This window comes from Epargyreus clarus, unplaced genomic scaffold (assembly GCF_041222505.1).
Source record: "Epargyreus clarus isolate Ecla_fem2 unplaced genomic scaffold, WU_Ecla_fem_2.2 ptg000023l, whole genome shotgun sequence".
NCBI lineage: Eukaryota > Metazoa > Arthropoda > Insecta > Lepidoptera > Hesperiidae > Epargyreus > Epargyreus clarus.
In genome coordinates, this window is record NW_027332230.1 from 607000 (window position 1) to 624179 (window position 17180).

At 44.7% G+C, this 17180-nt stretch overlaps 1 protein-coding gene and 1 long non-coding RNA gene across 2 annotated transcripts in view; one reads left to right on the plus strand and one right to left on the minus strand.

The window, feature by feature from the left end:
* Window positions 1-1010: 1010 nt before the first annotated feature.
* The window catches only part of LOC140751805 (tyrosine-protein phosphatase 10D), a 35061-nt gene continuing 18891 nt past the window's right edge, over window positions 1011-17180 (minus strand). Inside the window, exons 16-22 of the mRNA XM_073085857.1 lie at window positions 16478-16700; window positions 15266-15718; window positions 14649-15176; window positions 10690-10891; window positions 8917-9139; window positions 1643-2255; window positions 1011-1190 (exon numbers count right to left, since the gene is read on the minus strand). Of these exons, the coding sequence (XP_072941958.1) occupies window positions 1159-1190; window positions 1643-2255; window positions 8917-9139; window positions 10690-10891; window positions 14649-15176; window positions 15266-15718; window positions 16478-16700 (2274 nt within the window). The 3' untranslated portion in view covers window positions 1011-1158. The remainder of the gene's footprint in view (window positions 1191-1642; window positions 2256-8916; window positions 9140-10689; window positions 10892-14648; window positions 15177-15265; window positions 15719-16477; window positions 16701-17180) is intronic.
* On the plus strand, window positions 6345-7865 carry LOC140751806 (uncharacterized). Its single transcript, XR_012103383.1, has 2 exons — window positions 6345-6863; window positions 7011-7865. It is a non-coding gene; the product is annotated as an uncharacterized LOC140751806 (long non-coding RNA).

The following is a 17180-nucleotide window of genomic DNA, read 5'->3' on the forward strand; positions in this document are numbered from 1 at the left end:
TTATGAGATAATAGTTATGAACCACAGTAAAAGGCACCCCACGCTTTTTAGTCTGAATAGAAACTCTACTCTTGAACAGTTTTTTATTAAAAAATATTTTCTAGTTTTTAATTCGATTAGCAAAAAAAGCGTGTTTTTTTTTAGTTTATTTTTAACTATAATTTATTATATTATCTTTATATTAAGTGTGGGTTTACTTGGAAATCATTTATTTTTCTTAAAGAATATAGATTTATCAGTCATTGTAGGCTGTATTTTAACTCATTAATTATCTAGAGTGTTTAAATATCAAGTTCTAATACCGACTACTTTATGAATAACAAAAAAGTAAATTACATTTTGACACCACCACAGTGGCACCGTTTTAATCATGACGGACCCACCGCACTGCCAGGGGTACGGCCGATGGTAAGGTGGGTGCGTCACCTGTTCGTTTTAGGAATAGAAAAAATAACTTCAAAATATAACCAGTATAAAAATATATTGTATTAGTCATACCTGTAATAATCCAAAGTTCTCGATACAAAATTTATTACTTATCACATAATGCATTCTTAATGCCAGTTTGTCTTATAAAGAAAACTATTTATGTTTCTATAAATTTAGTAGCATACTTTTTTTAAGTAAAATGAAAGATTAAGTAAATATAAGAAAAAATGCACAATATCAGTAGCGCAGCCACCGAGGCGACTTAAGGTTATTTACTTTAACATAAAACTATAGAGAAAATTAAGTACAATTTGAGATTCTATTGGTCATGAAATATATAAATTAGAATATAAAAGTATTCGGTAACTGTAACTTTTTGTGATTTAATATTATATTTTGTTTATTGAAAATAGCAAATAACTGAATGTATTATTTTTTTTGCGATTGTTATAAACTTATTAGGTTAATACGTCAATGATTATACTATATGTAACTAAGTAACAATATGTGGCTGTTACAGGTTACGTTTTAGACAAGTCAATAATTTTCAGTTTACAGTGACAATTCACTTTACGTTTCTTACTTGGCTAAAGCTATATACAAGAAGTAAAAAATACGGACGGTCAATCAAAATAAAATGTACATTTTTACAAAAATATACCATAAAACTTAGAACTAAAAGTATCGAAGAACAAATCGGAATGCACCCTTGGCGTCCGCCGCGCGCCGCTACATGCCCGACTCCGCGATGCCCTCGTCGTCTGAAACACAACGCAGCGTCAGTCGGCCGCTCGCCTCGCCGCATGCACACACGCAAGCTCTAATCTAAACAAACACACGAAGCCCTCCGAGGCGGCGCGCGGTCCGCACGCTCCGCACGGGCCGAGGTTCGACGAGGTCGAACCTCGATCTCGACCGGGATGCGTTTTTCTCGGAGGAATGGATGAAGGAATGTGAGTGTGAATCGCAACAAGGGATTTACGATTATAATCGTTATTCATAAAATAGGTTCATGCGACAGGGAGAGTTACAGGCGCGGCATAATAATATTATTGAAGACGATAGAAGGGGGGCGAGTCGATAAGCCGCAAGGGACATGCAGCTCACGTGTGCTGCCACGCGGCGCCGCTCCCGCTCCTCAGCGCGCTAGAAACGATACAGCTCGAGATTACTGCGGTCGCGGCGAGGGGCGGGGGAGGGGCCGGGTCGTTACCTTCGAAGGCGGGGTTGAGGTGGTGGTTGTTGGGCGCGGGCGGCGCCAGGTCGGCGCCCTCGAGCGCGGCCACCACGCACTGGTGGATGCAGATGTACTGCTGCTCGGTCTGCACCATCCAGACGCGCTCGCGGCGCATGGCGTACACCATGCCGAAGATGTCGAGGCACTCGGCGTGCGCGGCCAGCTGCTGCAGCGCGCGGTCGAGCGTGATGAAGGTGCCGGAGCGGCCGACGCCGGCGCTGCAGTGCACGATGACGGGGCGCGCGTCGGGCGGGCAGCGCTCGCGGAAGGCGCGCACGAAGCGCGCGAGCGCGGTGGGCGGCTCGGGCACGCCGAAGTCGGGCCACGTGGTGAAGTGGAAGTGCTTCACGACGCGCTGCTCGGCGCCGCGGCACACGGCCAGCTCCGTCACGGTCCAGTCGGGGTAGCGGCTCTCGTTGAGCGCGGTGACGGCGATGTCGCCGTAGTACACGGGCCGCGTGTCGTACGGCCAGTAGCGGTCGCACTTCTCGCGGCCCTTCTCCACGCAGCGCGTCAGCATGACGATGGCGCGCGAGCCGGACTCCCAGCACATGCGCCAGAAGTCGTCGCGCGTGCAGTGTAAGGGGCCCTGTCGGCGAACGCGAGGTTAATAGAGACCCCACAACGAGACAAATTAAACATACAGTGTAAACTCCATGTAACGTCACTCGATTTAACGACAAACTCTCTAATGCGTCGAAAACAATTGGCGTAGTTGGTTTAGCTTGTATTCCATACAATGATACACTCTACATAGCATTACACCCACTCTCAATAACGACCACAATTAAACAAAAAGTACCTTTTAAGTTGCTAAAATTAGTAAAAACTGCGCACCTGTGTACGTTCTTTTGTCGCTTTATTATCCTAGCCCGCAATAAACTCGTCTGTCGGCATCATGCATACGAAACTTTCTAAGAAATTCGTTCTTTTGTTTACAAATTGGATTGCTTGCACAAAATTATTGGAAAATTACTTCCTTTGTCACCAAGATGCCTCAATATCAGAAGATATGAATAAAATAATTGAAAAAATACAACAAAATTACTGGTGCAGCAAAAGACGTCAGACAAAAATAACAGACTACACGCAATAGCGTTCAAATAAGATTCTTTTTTATGTACATAACTACTAACACTAGACTGAAATAAACGTTTTCTTTTTCTAATTCTGATTTTTCTTCTCTCCATTTAACGACCACTCTCTATAACGCCATAAAATGCACAGTCCCTTCAGTGCCGTTATATAGAGTTTACACTGTATTTAGCTTTACGGCTAAGTTGATTTTACTATTGCTTGAAAGTTTATTATAGTGTTCCTCTTATGTCCTTAAAACAATTACTTATATTATGGAGCCAAGTACCTTTTATATCAAAATTATGTTCATGAATATGACAAGTCCAATACATAACGTGTGACACACTGTTAACGAAATTACATATTTTTTTAGAAGTTGGTAAGAAGAACCCTTTGTGTTTCGACTCCGGCGGCACCACACTTATTTCTGCGTAATAACTGCGCTGCTGTGTTCTTGTTTGAAGAGTGTGGTAAAGGAGAAATAATTCTCCGAGGCGTTCCAGCTTAACCCCTCAGGGGTATCGGCGGATATGTGGATGACTTCGGGTAGAAATACTTAATCCTATCTTGGGTTAATTACAAATGTCCATGGTTGGCTGTAGCCACTTACCATCAGGTGGACATCATGATCGTCTGCCTATATTTATTTATTTATATATATATTTACTGTAACACAAACACAAGGTTAAGTTACAACAGGGCAAACTTAATGCCTGATGGCATTCTCTACCAGTCAACCCTTGGTGAGTGGAGAAAATTTGCAGCAGGTGTTAAATATATAAATATTGTAATACTTACTATATATAAAAATACATATCCAAATATATAAATACACACATATATCTAAAATATAATAATATAATATTATATATACAGGCTGAATTTTTCAAATAGGCCTTCAGGGCCAAATCCGAAACTATAACGATTAGCGAAAAATGCTGAAAGGAGTTACGAGGCCGATTTTGATAAAAACTAAAACTGCATCATTACTTTTTTAAAATATCTTTTTCCTTAGCCGGGAATCGAACGAGTTCATTTTGAAAAAAATTACACCCTCTATATGATTCCACTATCTGATAGTGTCGCTTATAAGGATTAAATTCTGGGAAGTAATGTTATGTGACCAATTAAAGGAAAAGGAAAATTTTGAAAAAAATACATATTTTTCCATACATGGGCATACTAATCCTTAAGGATTATACATAACAAATGATTTATGTATAATTCTTTAAAAACATACATAAGTCCATTGAAGAATTTGTTGGTTAATCAACTAATTATTCGATGTTATGACCATGACATACGGCCTAGTATGAGAAAGTAATAGTTTGGCAAATAAGTTACCGCCGTTTTTAGGATTTATTTTTTTAATAAAAATAGATAACTGATTAAATAGTAAATTCTTATTGTTTGCTGTTTACAACTTCGTTTCAACGTTAAATGTGATTTTCTATATCTCTTTGGTTAGTAATCACTCGAATTTTACTCGAAAAAGTCTCGCAGATTGTCAACTTTACATCTGTATTAAATGAAACTCCACGCATAGCAAGTTAAAAATCTATTATTATGGTCCTAAGAAAAAACCTTAACCAAGTCGAACATAAAAATATAAATTTTTGGAGAACAAAACGTCAGCTTTCGAATGATTTGAAATTATACGCCCCAAAAATGTTAATACGCGAAATATTTATTTCAATGAATGGCGGGAACTTAACTATAACAAACAATAAACGTTTTCTACACTCACAGTCCCACACTAGGATTCCCTGTGTCGTGGATGCCATGAACAAACACATAGACAAATACACAAACACCCAGAAACAGAAACCTAAATTCATCATTTAGAAATCTGTCTGGCCGGGGATCGAACCCGGGACCCTTTGCGCGTCAGACCGGTATGGTGGCCGCTCAGCCACGCGGGTCGTCTGCCTAATTAATATGAAAAAATATGTATTTTCTTAAAATTAAGGCTTTTCCTTTAGTTTGTCATTTATCATTTCTTCCTAGAATTTGATCCTCACAAGCAACACTATCAGATAGAGGAATGTGATAGATAGGATATGTGATGGAATATCTGCTATCTACGTGTAATAACGGAAATGGAAGGTAAGTGTCTTATTTCTATCAGGTGTTGTAAACATTTTTGTAAGTTTTTGATGAATTGATTGTTTTAGTGTTACTATAAAATTAAATATGAACATTCGAGCCGTGCAGAGCGCTATGATAGTTCTTTTCTGGTGTTTTGTTTAGAATAAAAATTCAAATTATTAATGGATAGGTTTCTAATAGAATATCGAAATTGATTGTGCTATTTATTTAGACAAAGATAAACACCAAAGTACGAATATTTTAATCCAGTTTCTTTTGGCTTACTATTAACGAAAAGTAGGTACTATTATAGTAATATTTCTCGATTCTTTTTGAACGCTAGTTTTAAGACCGATTTTGTTTTTGATAGATATTTAATATTCTATAATACTAGCTGTTACCCGCGACTTCGTTCGCGAAAAATTATTCAAAATGTTAGTTTTATCCGTCCCGTTTTACCCTTTGGGTATGGAACCCTAAAAGAGGCGACTGACGTCAATCAGTGCCAGATGTTTATTTATGGTTTAATTGTTTAATTTCTTTGAACTAAATAGTTAAACAGATTACTTAGGTTGAATTCAAACTCTTTATTATAAACACCTAGCCAACAATTGATAGCGCCTTCTAAGAATAGTTTTTGTGGTACAAAGTTACCCATCAAAAATAAACTATATTGACTTAATCATAATTTTATGGCAGTCCGGGTAAATTAGACATTTCTGGCGATGATTATGCTGTGCAAGTAGATACGTATAACACAGGTGTGGACAAACTACCTATTACAATAAATTTGCAAAATAATAAATATATTTTTTAGAAAGGTTTACAATCCCTGAAGTATGTGAAATCACGTGATCTGCTGAAACTGACATTCTAGGAAGGATCTACGTGATAAATAAAGACACTTTTGTTTTCAGAACGACTTTGATAAACGTTAATTTATCGGAGTTTTATGGCTTCTAATTTTGGCTCCTCTCGGGTGCCACCCGCCATACACAAAAGAAATTCATGGCACAACTGTGGTGCCATCCGCACGGAATCGGTTCAGAAGAGCTTCGGTCAGATCTGGGTAGCACAAGTCTTTTTTTTTTTTGTTTTTTTTTTTTTGTTGACGAGGGGGAAACCTTCAAAAGGTACCCTATGCCGTGGGAGCGACACGGGGTTATGTGGGATTCTTACCGCACTAAAACCCCCCCGGTGGCCGTCCTCGGCGCTGCGTAGAGGACTCCGGGATCTCCAACGGAACGCAACCGGAGTCCACTTGGCGCGTTGCCCCGTCGGGCTCCGCCCAGGTGAGCTTGAAACTCACCACACCATCTGGTGTTCACGACGGTATGCGACCACACATACCGCCGTCCATCCCGGGGTTGCTGGCCGGGCGGTTTAAGCTCCCACTCTTGCCGTCCGCAACCCCGGAAGCCCCCTTTTAGTCGCCTCTTACGACAGGCAGGGAATACCGTAGCCCTATTCTGGTCCCGGAACTACAGGGACAGGGTAGCACACGTCTGCATATAGTGGAGCGCCTGGGGGTTTTCACCTCGGATTAGAGTTATAGTGAATGAATTAATATGATCGATGTGGGATATTGTTTTTTAAACTGTAAATTGCAATGTTTACCCAAAAATTTTTTGTGCACTTCATTTTTTCATTGTTTAAAAAAATATTATAAAAAAATATGTTTGACCATATATTTTCACTTAAAACAGTAATCTTTTTTATTTATATGTTAAATCTTACCCGAGTAGACATATAGGAACATTTTTCAAAGATACCTGTGTATAAAAATAGCAGTACCTAGGGATCTCGAACAGGTAGAAAAACGTGGAGGGGAGAGCGACAGCTGCTATGTACAATGGAATTTCTCGGCTAGTTTAGTTGCAAGTAACACGTGTTCTGTGAATATTGTGCTTCTATAACAGTGAACATGTGGTTTATTAGTGAAAAATTCTTGTATATTTTTGTACTGGAAGGTGTATTGAAGACGACGTTTTTATATTGAACTATTACAAATTATTTTGTATTGCTTAATTTGGTAAGTGATTAGATTGAAAACTACAGTTCATTATTGAATTAATTAAATAATAAATAAATCGAAATTTAAAGATCAGTTTCAATAAAAAATATATATGATAATAATGAATCAAATACAATTAATTAATTATTAATTGTTTTTTATTAGATTTCGAACAATGGATAAACTAACGGCTAGCAGCATGGCTGCTGAAAATAGCTACATAATATGTATACACCTGGGTTCATCTTCCGAAACAAATTCAAATTTAGGTGCAATTATAAAAATTAGTCGAGGAGTAACCTCTTTACAAGCTGCTTCAACCGAACGACAAGATGGATTGTTACCTCACCTACAAACTGAATTTGTTTATGCTCATTCAAGTAAGTAAAATTAAATAAAGCTCGGCGTAGGCAGATTTCATACATCAAAACTCCAACTTTAAATGAATCCATCACGAATTTTATAGCTGTCCAGAAATCTGCTTATTATCGAGATATCCATAAAAGGATTTCTGATATACTTAACCGACTTACAAAAACACTCAGCAAAATATCATTCGGATTGTTATACTTTGCTGAAAAATTCAATTCACCTCAGTAATGTTGAAAAGAAAATTAATCCGAGAATTTCGATGGTAGATGCAGCAATGGAGTAAATATACAAGTACATAGAAGAGAATGATGATTGCCAATTTACCATGCAAGAGTTGAAAAACGTCATCACTACAGAGCATATCCCGGATGAAAAAACTATAAAAAAACGACTAATAGAACGCTTTCACGATGATATTATCATTTCACCTAAATTTGGGTCCAATACAATTATATGTTTTAAAAAAATTAACCATGATGTAACCGTGTGGATGCCGATAAAGTGGTTTATACTGCAGTGTAGCATGTTTACAGTGCAGCAGAAATAGTTGTTCCAATACTTCACCTATTATACAGATAGATGAAGTAGAAGAAAATATTTGATGTAGACAACAATGTAATATATTTAAATAAACAGATTTTGTACTAATATTTTTTTTCTTTTCATTAGTCAAAATTAATTACCTATTTTTTTTAAATGTACACAATAGAGTACGTTTCGTTTATAATTAAACTGGCCGAGAAATTCTATTGTACATAGCAGCTTTCGCTCCGCTCTCCCCTCCACGTTTTTCTACCTGTTCGAAATCCCTAGGTTCTGCTATTTTTATACACAGATATCTTAGAAAAATGTTCCTATATGTCTACTCAGGTAAGATTTAACTAATTAAAAAAATAAAATACTGTTTAAAGTGAAAATATATGGTCAAACATTATTTTTTTATAATATATTTTTTTAAACAATAAAAAAATGGAGTGCACAAAAAAAATTTGGGTAAACATTGCAATTTATAGTTTAAAAAACAATATCCCACATCGATCATATTAATTCATTCACTATAACTCTAATCCGAGGTTTTACGGTTTAGAATGCTCCAGGCACTCCACTAATAGTCAATAATACGCAGAATAAGAGTGTTGACAAGCATAAGCTTGGTCTTAATAGGAAGAAAGTGTTTTAGACGATATAGTGAGCGCAGAGTGGCGTTGATCTTCCGGCATACTTCCACACCTTGCGGATACCAAGTCAAGGAGTTGTCGATATAAAGCTAAAGATTTTTCACTGTTTGAGCAATCTAAATTTGAGTGCAGTTATATAAGATAGGTAGGGAGCTATAATCTACCCTTGTTAACAGCCTTGAACTACCCATGACGATCGCTTGGCATTTGGCAGGGTTGACTGAAATCCCACGGCGCAATGACCAGTTATAAATGGCACTTAAGATTAATTGTATCAATTGCGCTATGGAGACTATTCAAATCTGCTGGAGCGTAAAGTTGCAAGTCATCTGCATACAGATGATACGAACAGTTGATAGCAGAAGTTATGGAGTCAATAAATAGAGAAAATAGTAATGTTGAGAGAATACCGCCTTGCGGCACGCCATCTGCAATATGATATACATATAAAAAAAGTTATTCCTAACATACTTTATGTTTTCACATGGATAAATTCGTTCAAAAGTATTCGGCGGGCTCACCTGCGTGACGATGAACTCCCGGGGCGAGTTGTGGCCGGGTACGTAGTTGGCGTTTATGTAGTCGGAGCCCTCCTCGTCGTCGACGGGCTGCAGCTTGTAGCGCGAGTGGTCGTAGGGGAGGATGTTCGTGAAACGGTTCTTGGGCCGGTTGCACGGCAGGTCCGCCGCCGTGCACGGCTGCTCCCGCCCGACGTGCTTCAGCTCCTCGAACTCCTCGCTGAACCTGCGCGCGACAAGCTCACGTGAGAGGAGGCGAGGTGTGTGTGCGTGCGACAGTTGGACAATATGTAATCTAACTACTGATTACTAATTACGATTACATATAGTAATCAGTAATTATAACTACAGATTACAAAAGGTACTACTTAACTTTAACTACTTTTTACGACAACATTTTGATTACTAATTACTAATTGTAGTTGCGATCCCGATCGTCGAGGAAGTCTGCGACGCGCACGGGGCGCGCGCGCGGCTGCGCGGCGGGCGGCGGCGGGGCGGGGGCGGGGGCGGGGCGGACACTGACCTGAAGTCGGAGTCGGCGGACATGAGGCGGTAGTGGTCGAGGAAGTCTGCGACGCGCACGGGGCGCGCGCGCGGCTGCGCGGCGGGCGGCGGCGGGGCGGGGGCGGGGGCGGGGCGGACACTGACCTGAAGTCGGAGTCGGCGGACATGAGGCGGTAGTGGTCGAGGAAGTCTGCGACGCGCACGGGGCGCGCGCGCGGCTGCGCGGCGGGCGGCGGCGGGGCGGGGGCGGGGGCGGGGCGGACACTGACCTGAAGTCGGAGTCGGCGGACATGAGGCGGTAGTGGTCGAGGAAGTCTGCGACGCGCACGGGGCGCGCGCGCGGCTGCGCGGCGGGCGGCGGCGGGGCGGGGGCGGGGGCGGGGCGGACACTGACCTGAAGTCGGAGTCGGCGGACATGAGGCGGTAGTGGTCGAGGAAGTCTGCGACGCGCACGGGGCGCGCGCGCGGCTGCGCGGCGGGCGGCGGCGGGGCGGGGGCGGGGGCGGGGCGGACACTGACCTGAAGTCGGAGTCGGCGGACATGAGGCGGTAGTGGTCGAGGAAGTCTGCGACGCGCACGGGGCGCGCGCGCGGCTGCGCGGCGGGCGGCGGCGGGGCGGGGGCGGGGGCGGGGCGGACACTGACCTGAAGTCGGAGTCGGCGGACATGAGGCGGTAGTGGTCGAGGAAGTCTGCGACGCGCACGGGGCGCGCGCGCGGCTGCGCGGCGGGCGGCGGCGGGGCGGGGGCGGGGGCGGGGCGGACACTGACCTGAAGTCGGAGTCGGCGGACATGAGGCGGTAGTGGTCGAGGAAGTCTGCGACGCGCACGGGGCGCGCGCGCGGCTGCGCGGCGGGCGGCGGCGGGGCGGGGGCGGGGGCGGGGCGGACACTGACCTGAAGTCGGAGTCGGCGGACATGAGGCGGTAGTGGTCGAGGAAGTCTGCGACGCGCACGGGGCGCGCGCGCGGCTGCGCGGCGGGCGGCGGCGGGGCGGGGGCGGGGGCGGGGCGGACACTGACCTGAAGTCGGAGTCGGCGGACATGAGGCGGTAGTGGTCGAGGAAGTCTGCGACGCGCACGGGGCGCGCGCGCGGCTGCGCGGCGGGCGGCGGCGGGGCGGGGGCGGGGGCGGGGCGGACACTGACCTGAAGTCGGAGTCGGCGGACATGAGGCGGTAGTGGTCGAGGAAGTCTGCGACGCGCACGGGGCGCGCGCGCGGCTGCGCGGCGGGCGGCGGCGGGGCGGGGGCGGGGGCGGGGCGGACACTGACCTGAAGTCGGAGTCGGCGGACATGAGGCGGTAGTGGTCGAGGAAGTCTGCGACGCGCACGGGGCGCGCGCGCGGCTGCGCGGCGGGCGGCGGCGGGGCGGCGCGGCGCGCGCGGCGGCGGCGCAGCAGCAGCGCCGCGCCCGCGCCGCCCAGCGCCGCCAGCGCCACGCCCGCGCCCGCGATCCACGCCGTGTGGTCCGCCTCTGCGGGATGCGGCGGTTAGCGAGGTTTACTTGTTGAGGGTACGCGATACGTTTTGTCAGTCTTGTCAAAATTTCATGTCTACGGAATATCGTCCATGAAGTTCTAACAGTGCGAAAGTCATTTTTTTATGGTTTTGACATTTTGATGCCATTGGATGAAGAATGCCCGCGCGCTTTTTTCTGTACAATCAGAAAAGAGGTAGCTAGCCAATAGCTCTGTTTATTTCGAAAAAACTGACACTGCGTAAGTAAATCTTAAGGGACAACACAGCGTAAGTCAGTCAGTTGCATATAAATTCATAACGTCCAAAGTTCTGCGTGACATTTATTCCCAGAAAAGGTAATTATTTGCGTAGTTTAGGTGACCTGTCGTGCCAAACTTATCACTTCCCCGGAGGTTGAACCTACGTGGGACGCGACAAGGGCACAGAAAAACTTATCAAGCAATGGTCACAAGATCCTAGAGGAGCCTTGACCATCACATGGTAGTTTTCAGAATGGTTGATCAACAGAAGATCCAGAAAGAAGCAGTATGGATCTGGATATCAGGTACCCTAGTATAACTGGATACGGCCTGGGTGAGCCCATATCCCAAGCAGAAGTCCCAAGCATACATTATGCAGTTCTTCCGGCGCAGTATATGATTCGGGCCCAGCCACTACATATGGTGGGTATTAAAGTCACCTAGAATCACCAGTTCCGCCTAAGGACACTGCTGCAACGTTCCATCAATCGCCCACTGCTCGACTCCTGACATGCACGAATAATCGAGTTGTCTCTACATTCCTGGTTTAGGACCTATATTGGCACGCGTAGTTACGGGGCTGCCCACTAATAGCCATGCGCACCCACAAAATAAGGATAGGTCCTTGTCTTCGACGCAGCTGGGACGGCGGCAGCAGATATCACCCCGAACATACCCAGGCTTGACGTCTAAAGGCATGTTGTATACTGTAGCCGGGGTAATCTAAATACGATCTATAGCCCGTGGGCCATATTTACGTCTCCGTCAAAATGAGGAAAGCCGGATATGTCGCCTCAAGTTGGTGAAGCCCCCTGATATTACATATATCCACAGTAAGGGTGAAGGAGGTCACCGCTGAGTAAACGTTTTCCTTTTTCTGCCTTTTCATGGCGGGGTTCTAAAAAGAGGAGCAATTAGAAAGTATTTGAGATGCTCCGTCGACGCCTCACAGGAACAAGTGCGGGTCTCTTAGCCCCGTATTCACAGTGGTAATGTGAGATGGTGGCGCGGAGGACGGCAGGGCTCCCGGTCCCCGTGAGCACGTCTACTCGGCTCCAATGCGGTCTCTTACTCCGACAGGGTAATCGTGCAACGGGTTTTTTCGCCGGTTGGCGGGACAGCCAGAGGGAGAGTTGGGGGCCAGAGGTTGGCGGTGTTGCCTGGGTTCAGGTCCCCAATTAACCGGCGGGCGGCCGGCGGAGAGCGGTTTTACGATGCTTCCACCGTATCCAAAAAATACGCCGTCGGGAGCATCACAGAGGATGGGAAGGGAGGATAAGGGGATTGATTACTTGTTTTAGCAAAAATATCACATCTATTTATCTACTACCTACAACTTATGATTTGACTGATTTAAAAATATTATAATGTGTATTTTAAGAATTATTATGTTTGTAAAATATAGGTACCAAAGACGTAACAACTACATACTTAATTTATTGAAGAAAAAAGGTTGATTTATAATAAAGTTACTACAAAATCTTGTATCATGTAACTTGTGTAATTTTTTTTATTAGTTACTTCCTTATTAAAAATAATATAAAATTAATGACAGTTTTTTTTATAAAATACCCTACTCTGCTTAAGAAACATAACGTATGTCCAAGCAATTTTTAGTCAACACCGCGTAAGTCACGCTAAAATCTTATAACGCTAATATATATATAACGTTTATATTACGTATATATACGTTATATATATATATATATATATATATATATATATATAAGGGAAGTAATAATAAATGACGAACTAAAAGAAAAGCCTCAATTTTAAGAAAATACATATTTTTTCATATTAATTAGGCAGTTAAGTTCCCGCCATTCATCAATTTAAACATTTCGTGTATTAACATTTTTATTGGCTCAATGTTTCTAATCATTCGAAATGGACGTTTTGTTTCCCAATAATTTATATTTTTATGTCCGACTTAGCTAAGGTTATTTTTAGGTCCATTAAAATAGATTTACTTGCTATGGGCGGAGTATCGTTTAAAACAGATGTAAAGTTGACAATTTGCGAGAATGTCTTCTTCGAGTCAAATCCGAGTGATAACTAAACAAAGAGATATAGAAAATTATATGTACTGTTGAAACGTAGTTATAAACAACAAACAATAACAATTTACTATTTAATCACTTATCTATTTTTATTAAAAAATAAATCCTAAAAACGGCGGTAATTTACTTGCCAAACTGTTACTTACTCATACTAAGCCGTATGTCACGGTTATAACATCGAATAATTAGTTGATTAACCAACAAATTCTTCAATGGTATGCCTTACGTATGTTTCTAAAGAATTACACATAAATCATTTGTTATGTATAAGTATTAGTATGGCAATGTATGGAAAAATGTGTATTTTCTTCAAAATTTTCATTTTCCTTTAATTTGTCACATAACATTACTTCCCAGAATTTGATCCTTATAAGCGACACTATCAGATGGTGGAATAGTATAGAGGGTGTATTTTTTTTTAAAATGAACTCGTTCGATTCCCGGCTAGGGAAAAAGATATTTTAAAAAACTAATGATGCAGTTTTAGTTTTTATCAAAATCGGCCTCGTAACTCCTTTCAGCATTTTTCGCTAATCCTTATAGTTTCCGATTTGGCCCTGAAGGCCCGTTTTAAAAATTCACCCTGTATATATATATATATATAACGTTTTTTATAACTACAATAACTTGTAACTTGTTGACTTACACGCTGTTAGAACTTCATGGACGATATGCAAAGTCGGGACCCATCCTGCCTTAAGTACACGCGGTTTACGTTGAGTTACATGTATTCTACTAAATGTATTTGATGAACGTTTTATCAGAGTGACTGAGAAAAATGCTCAGTTATATTAATTCACCTTTATACGATATTGCAACGGTTGATACACCCATGCGTATTTGTTGTACTTTTGTAATGTAAATGTAGCTTTACAATGTATAAAATAAAATTTACTTGTAAAATTGTACATGCACTCGTTACTACTGACAACGAACAATTGATTATATCTAGCTCACCTTGTTATTATTATTAAACACTCCATAAAATACTTTACAATCATTATCAAGATAACATTAATATACTATGACTACGATAAGAATTTACTTGTCGTTTACTACGCAATTAATGATTAATTAAAAAAATGTTACATTATTACAAAAATAAATTTTACTTTTATCTATAAACTGCTCTGTATCTGGCTACTCCCAAAATTTAACAAACAATACAAAATTTTACAAACTATCGGCTATTCGTAACAATCAAATAATTGGCCAAGTGCGAGTTAAACTCGCACACGGCGGGTTCCGTACTACTAAATTTTCATTTATTGTTAGTATTACTTGTCATAGCAATCATACAAGTCACAATGCGTTTTAAAAATTTGTACCTTTTACGGTTCAATAGATAAAATGAAAAGTAGTGGTTTCTTGTATGGTGAACCCCATTAATTTCAAATCGAATAACGGAAACGAACGACAAGTAAACGGGGGCTAAGAAGGAGGCGTACGTTACCAGTGTAAACGACGGTGTAGCCGGTGTCGGTGAACTTGTCGGGCGCGGTGAAGGCGCGCAGCTTGACGTAGTAGCGCGAGCCCGGCTTCAGCGGCCCGTTGCAGTAGGCGCGCCCGCCGCCCTCGCAGCGCTCCGAGCCGATGGTGAACTCCTCCACGGAGGACGAGTGGAACGGGTAGTAGGGCTCCGTGACCTGGTAGGGCGGCCACACGGGCAGGCGGTGCACGTCGCGCCAGGAGGGCAGCCGCGCGGGCGTGTCGTTGCGCGGCTCCTCGGCGAGCACCAGCGTGTAGGCGGTGACGTTCCCGTTGGCGGGCGAGAAGTAGTTGGCGAAGAAGCGCACGGCCACCGTGGAGGAGGAGCGGCGCACCTCGGCGGGCAGCGCGTGCGCGCGCGGGCGCGGCGGCGCGGCGATGCTCATGTGCTGGCGCCAGCGCGCCGCCGCGCCCGCGCCCGCGCGCGTGGCGCCGCGCAGCCAGAACTCGTACGTGCCGCCCGCGCCCAGCCCCGCCACCGTGCCCGACCGCGCTGCGGGCCAACGGGGAGATCGTTTACGTGTTAGCGTTTCGTGCGCCACCAGGAATGCGGCGAAGCGATGTCGAGAGGCGGCGACCTACCGTCGGGAGGGAAGCGCACGGTGCGCACGTTGCGCGGCTCCTGCTGCGGCGCGTACTCGATGACGAAGTACTGCAGCTCGCCGTGGCGGTCGTGCGGCGGCAGGTCCCAGCGGAAGGTGACCTCGGTGGGCTTGGTGTCGACGGGCAGGAAGTCGCGCGGCGCGGCGGGCTCGGCCTCGAGCGTGCGGAACGCGGCCGAGTGCGCGCGCGACCGCGTCAGGATGGTGGCCGGCGTGCCCGCCTGCACCTCCACCGTGAACGTGTAGTCGGTGTAGGGGCTCAGCTCGCCCACCGTCAGCGACAGGCCCTCGGTGGTCCTGGTCTCCAGCCGCTCGGCGGGCGTGAGGTACTGCACGCTGAAGGCGGTGTAGTCGCCGGGCGGTCGGTCCCACGCCAGCGTGATCTCGCGCGCGCCTATCTCAGTCGCGTTCAGCTCGGTGATCGGCCGGGGATCTGGGCAAGGGGAACGCTCGCTCAGTTTGAACTACCACTCTTTCATTTACCTAGTTTACCAAATACCATTTTCTAAATTCGTAACGATGGTGTCGACAACTAAAATGAAATCTAACATTATGACATAACTGTAAGTTTGCATAACTACATTTTAAAGAAAATTAAGCTTCAGCAGCCAAGAATTAAATATGTCACAATAGGTGATTACAATCAAAAAGCGATATGTCGCAAGTAATATAGTTTATACTTTATCATAGTGGATCAAGAATGACAAATAGTCTCTTGTAGCAATCGACACATTATTTGAAGCCGGGTATCCACTATGTTCGCGAACCTCTACGCTCCACGCTCCTGCAATTGTTCTACATAGTGGATAAGTTCGCGCTCCTGAAGCGTGCAACAGTGCTCGGCGCTCCACAAGATGGTTGTTTTTCGCGAACACAATGGGGAGGTAAGACTGTCTGTCAAAATATCATTTGCTGTGTACATTCACTTTATCACGCTCCACTCATAAATGTCTCATAAATGACTTCAATAGTCTTCGTGGAGAAAATGAAATAAAATATATGCAGCACTAGCCTCTAACGGTGACGACACGTTCCCTCAACGTTCACAAGGGGATCGGGGAGCACGCGTGTTTCTCGGGAGATTCGCTCGCGGTCTCCATCGGAGCGGTCGCGGCCGCGCGGAGCGGTCACTTCGCGAACCCAGCGGATACCCGGCACGGACGGCACAGAGAGAAAGGGGAGGGGGAGTTACAGAGGCGCGCCTGGCGCTGCACGGGGTGCGAGGTGACGTTGCGCGAGACGGTCCACATGGTGAGGTTGTAGAGGCGGCCGGGCACGAGCGCGCGGAAGGCGACGCGGCGCGCGGGCTCGGCGGCGGCGCGCTCGGCCGTGCGCGCGGGCGAGCCGGCCGCCTCCAGCCGGAAGCGGTACGCGTCGAAGCGCGACGCGCGCGCCGGCGTCGCCGTGTACAGCACCTGCCACACATGAGCGACATGGAACTTCGTACCACCGGTCTCTCGAATACCGCGTCTGCGTTGCCGATATGGAGGGTCCCCACCCTCCATATCGGCAACCGTATTGGGATTATTCGGGTCTCGAGGGTACCCTCTTTGCCCGGGTAAATTCTCAAGGGATTGAATACCTCCCAAATTTTTAATATTCTTTCCTAATAATATCATATTATTAAATAATATTATAATATAATGAAACAACATTAAAATTATACCAACCCCGCTGTTTAGCGAGGGGACGCACACATCTATAATCCGCTTCGGAATTAGGTGTCCAAAAAGTAAACAGAGGTGTTGATCTATCGAGAAAATACATTTCAAATGGTAGTTTCTTATTTTTGACGATATTAAAGTAATACAACGGTAATAAAATAATAGTCAAAATAAATTAAGATTAATTCACATTTTCTTATATTTATATTACCTCAATTTCGTTCCATACAG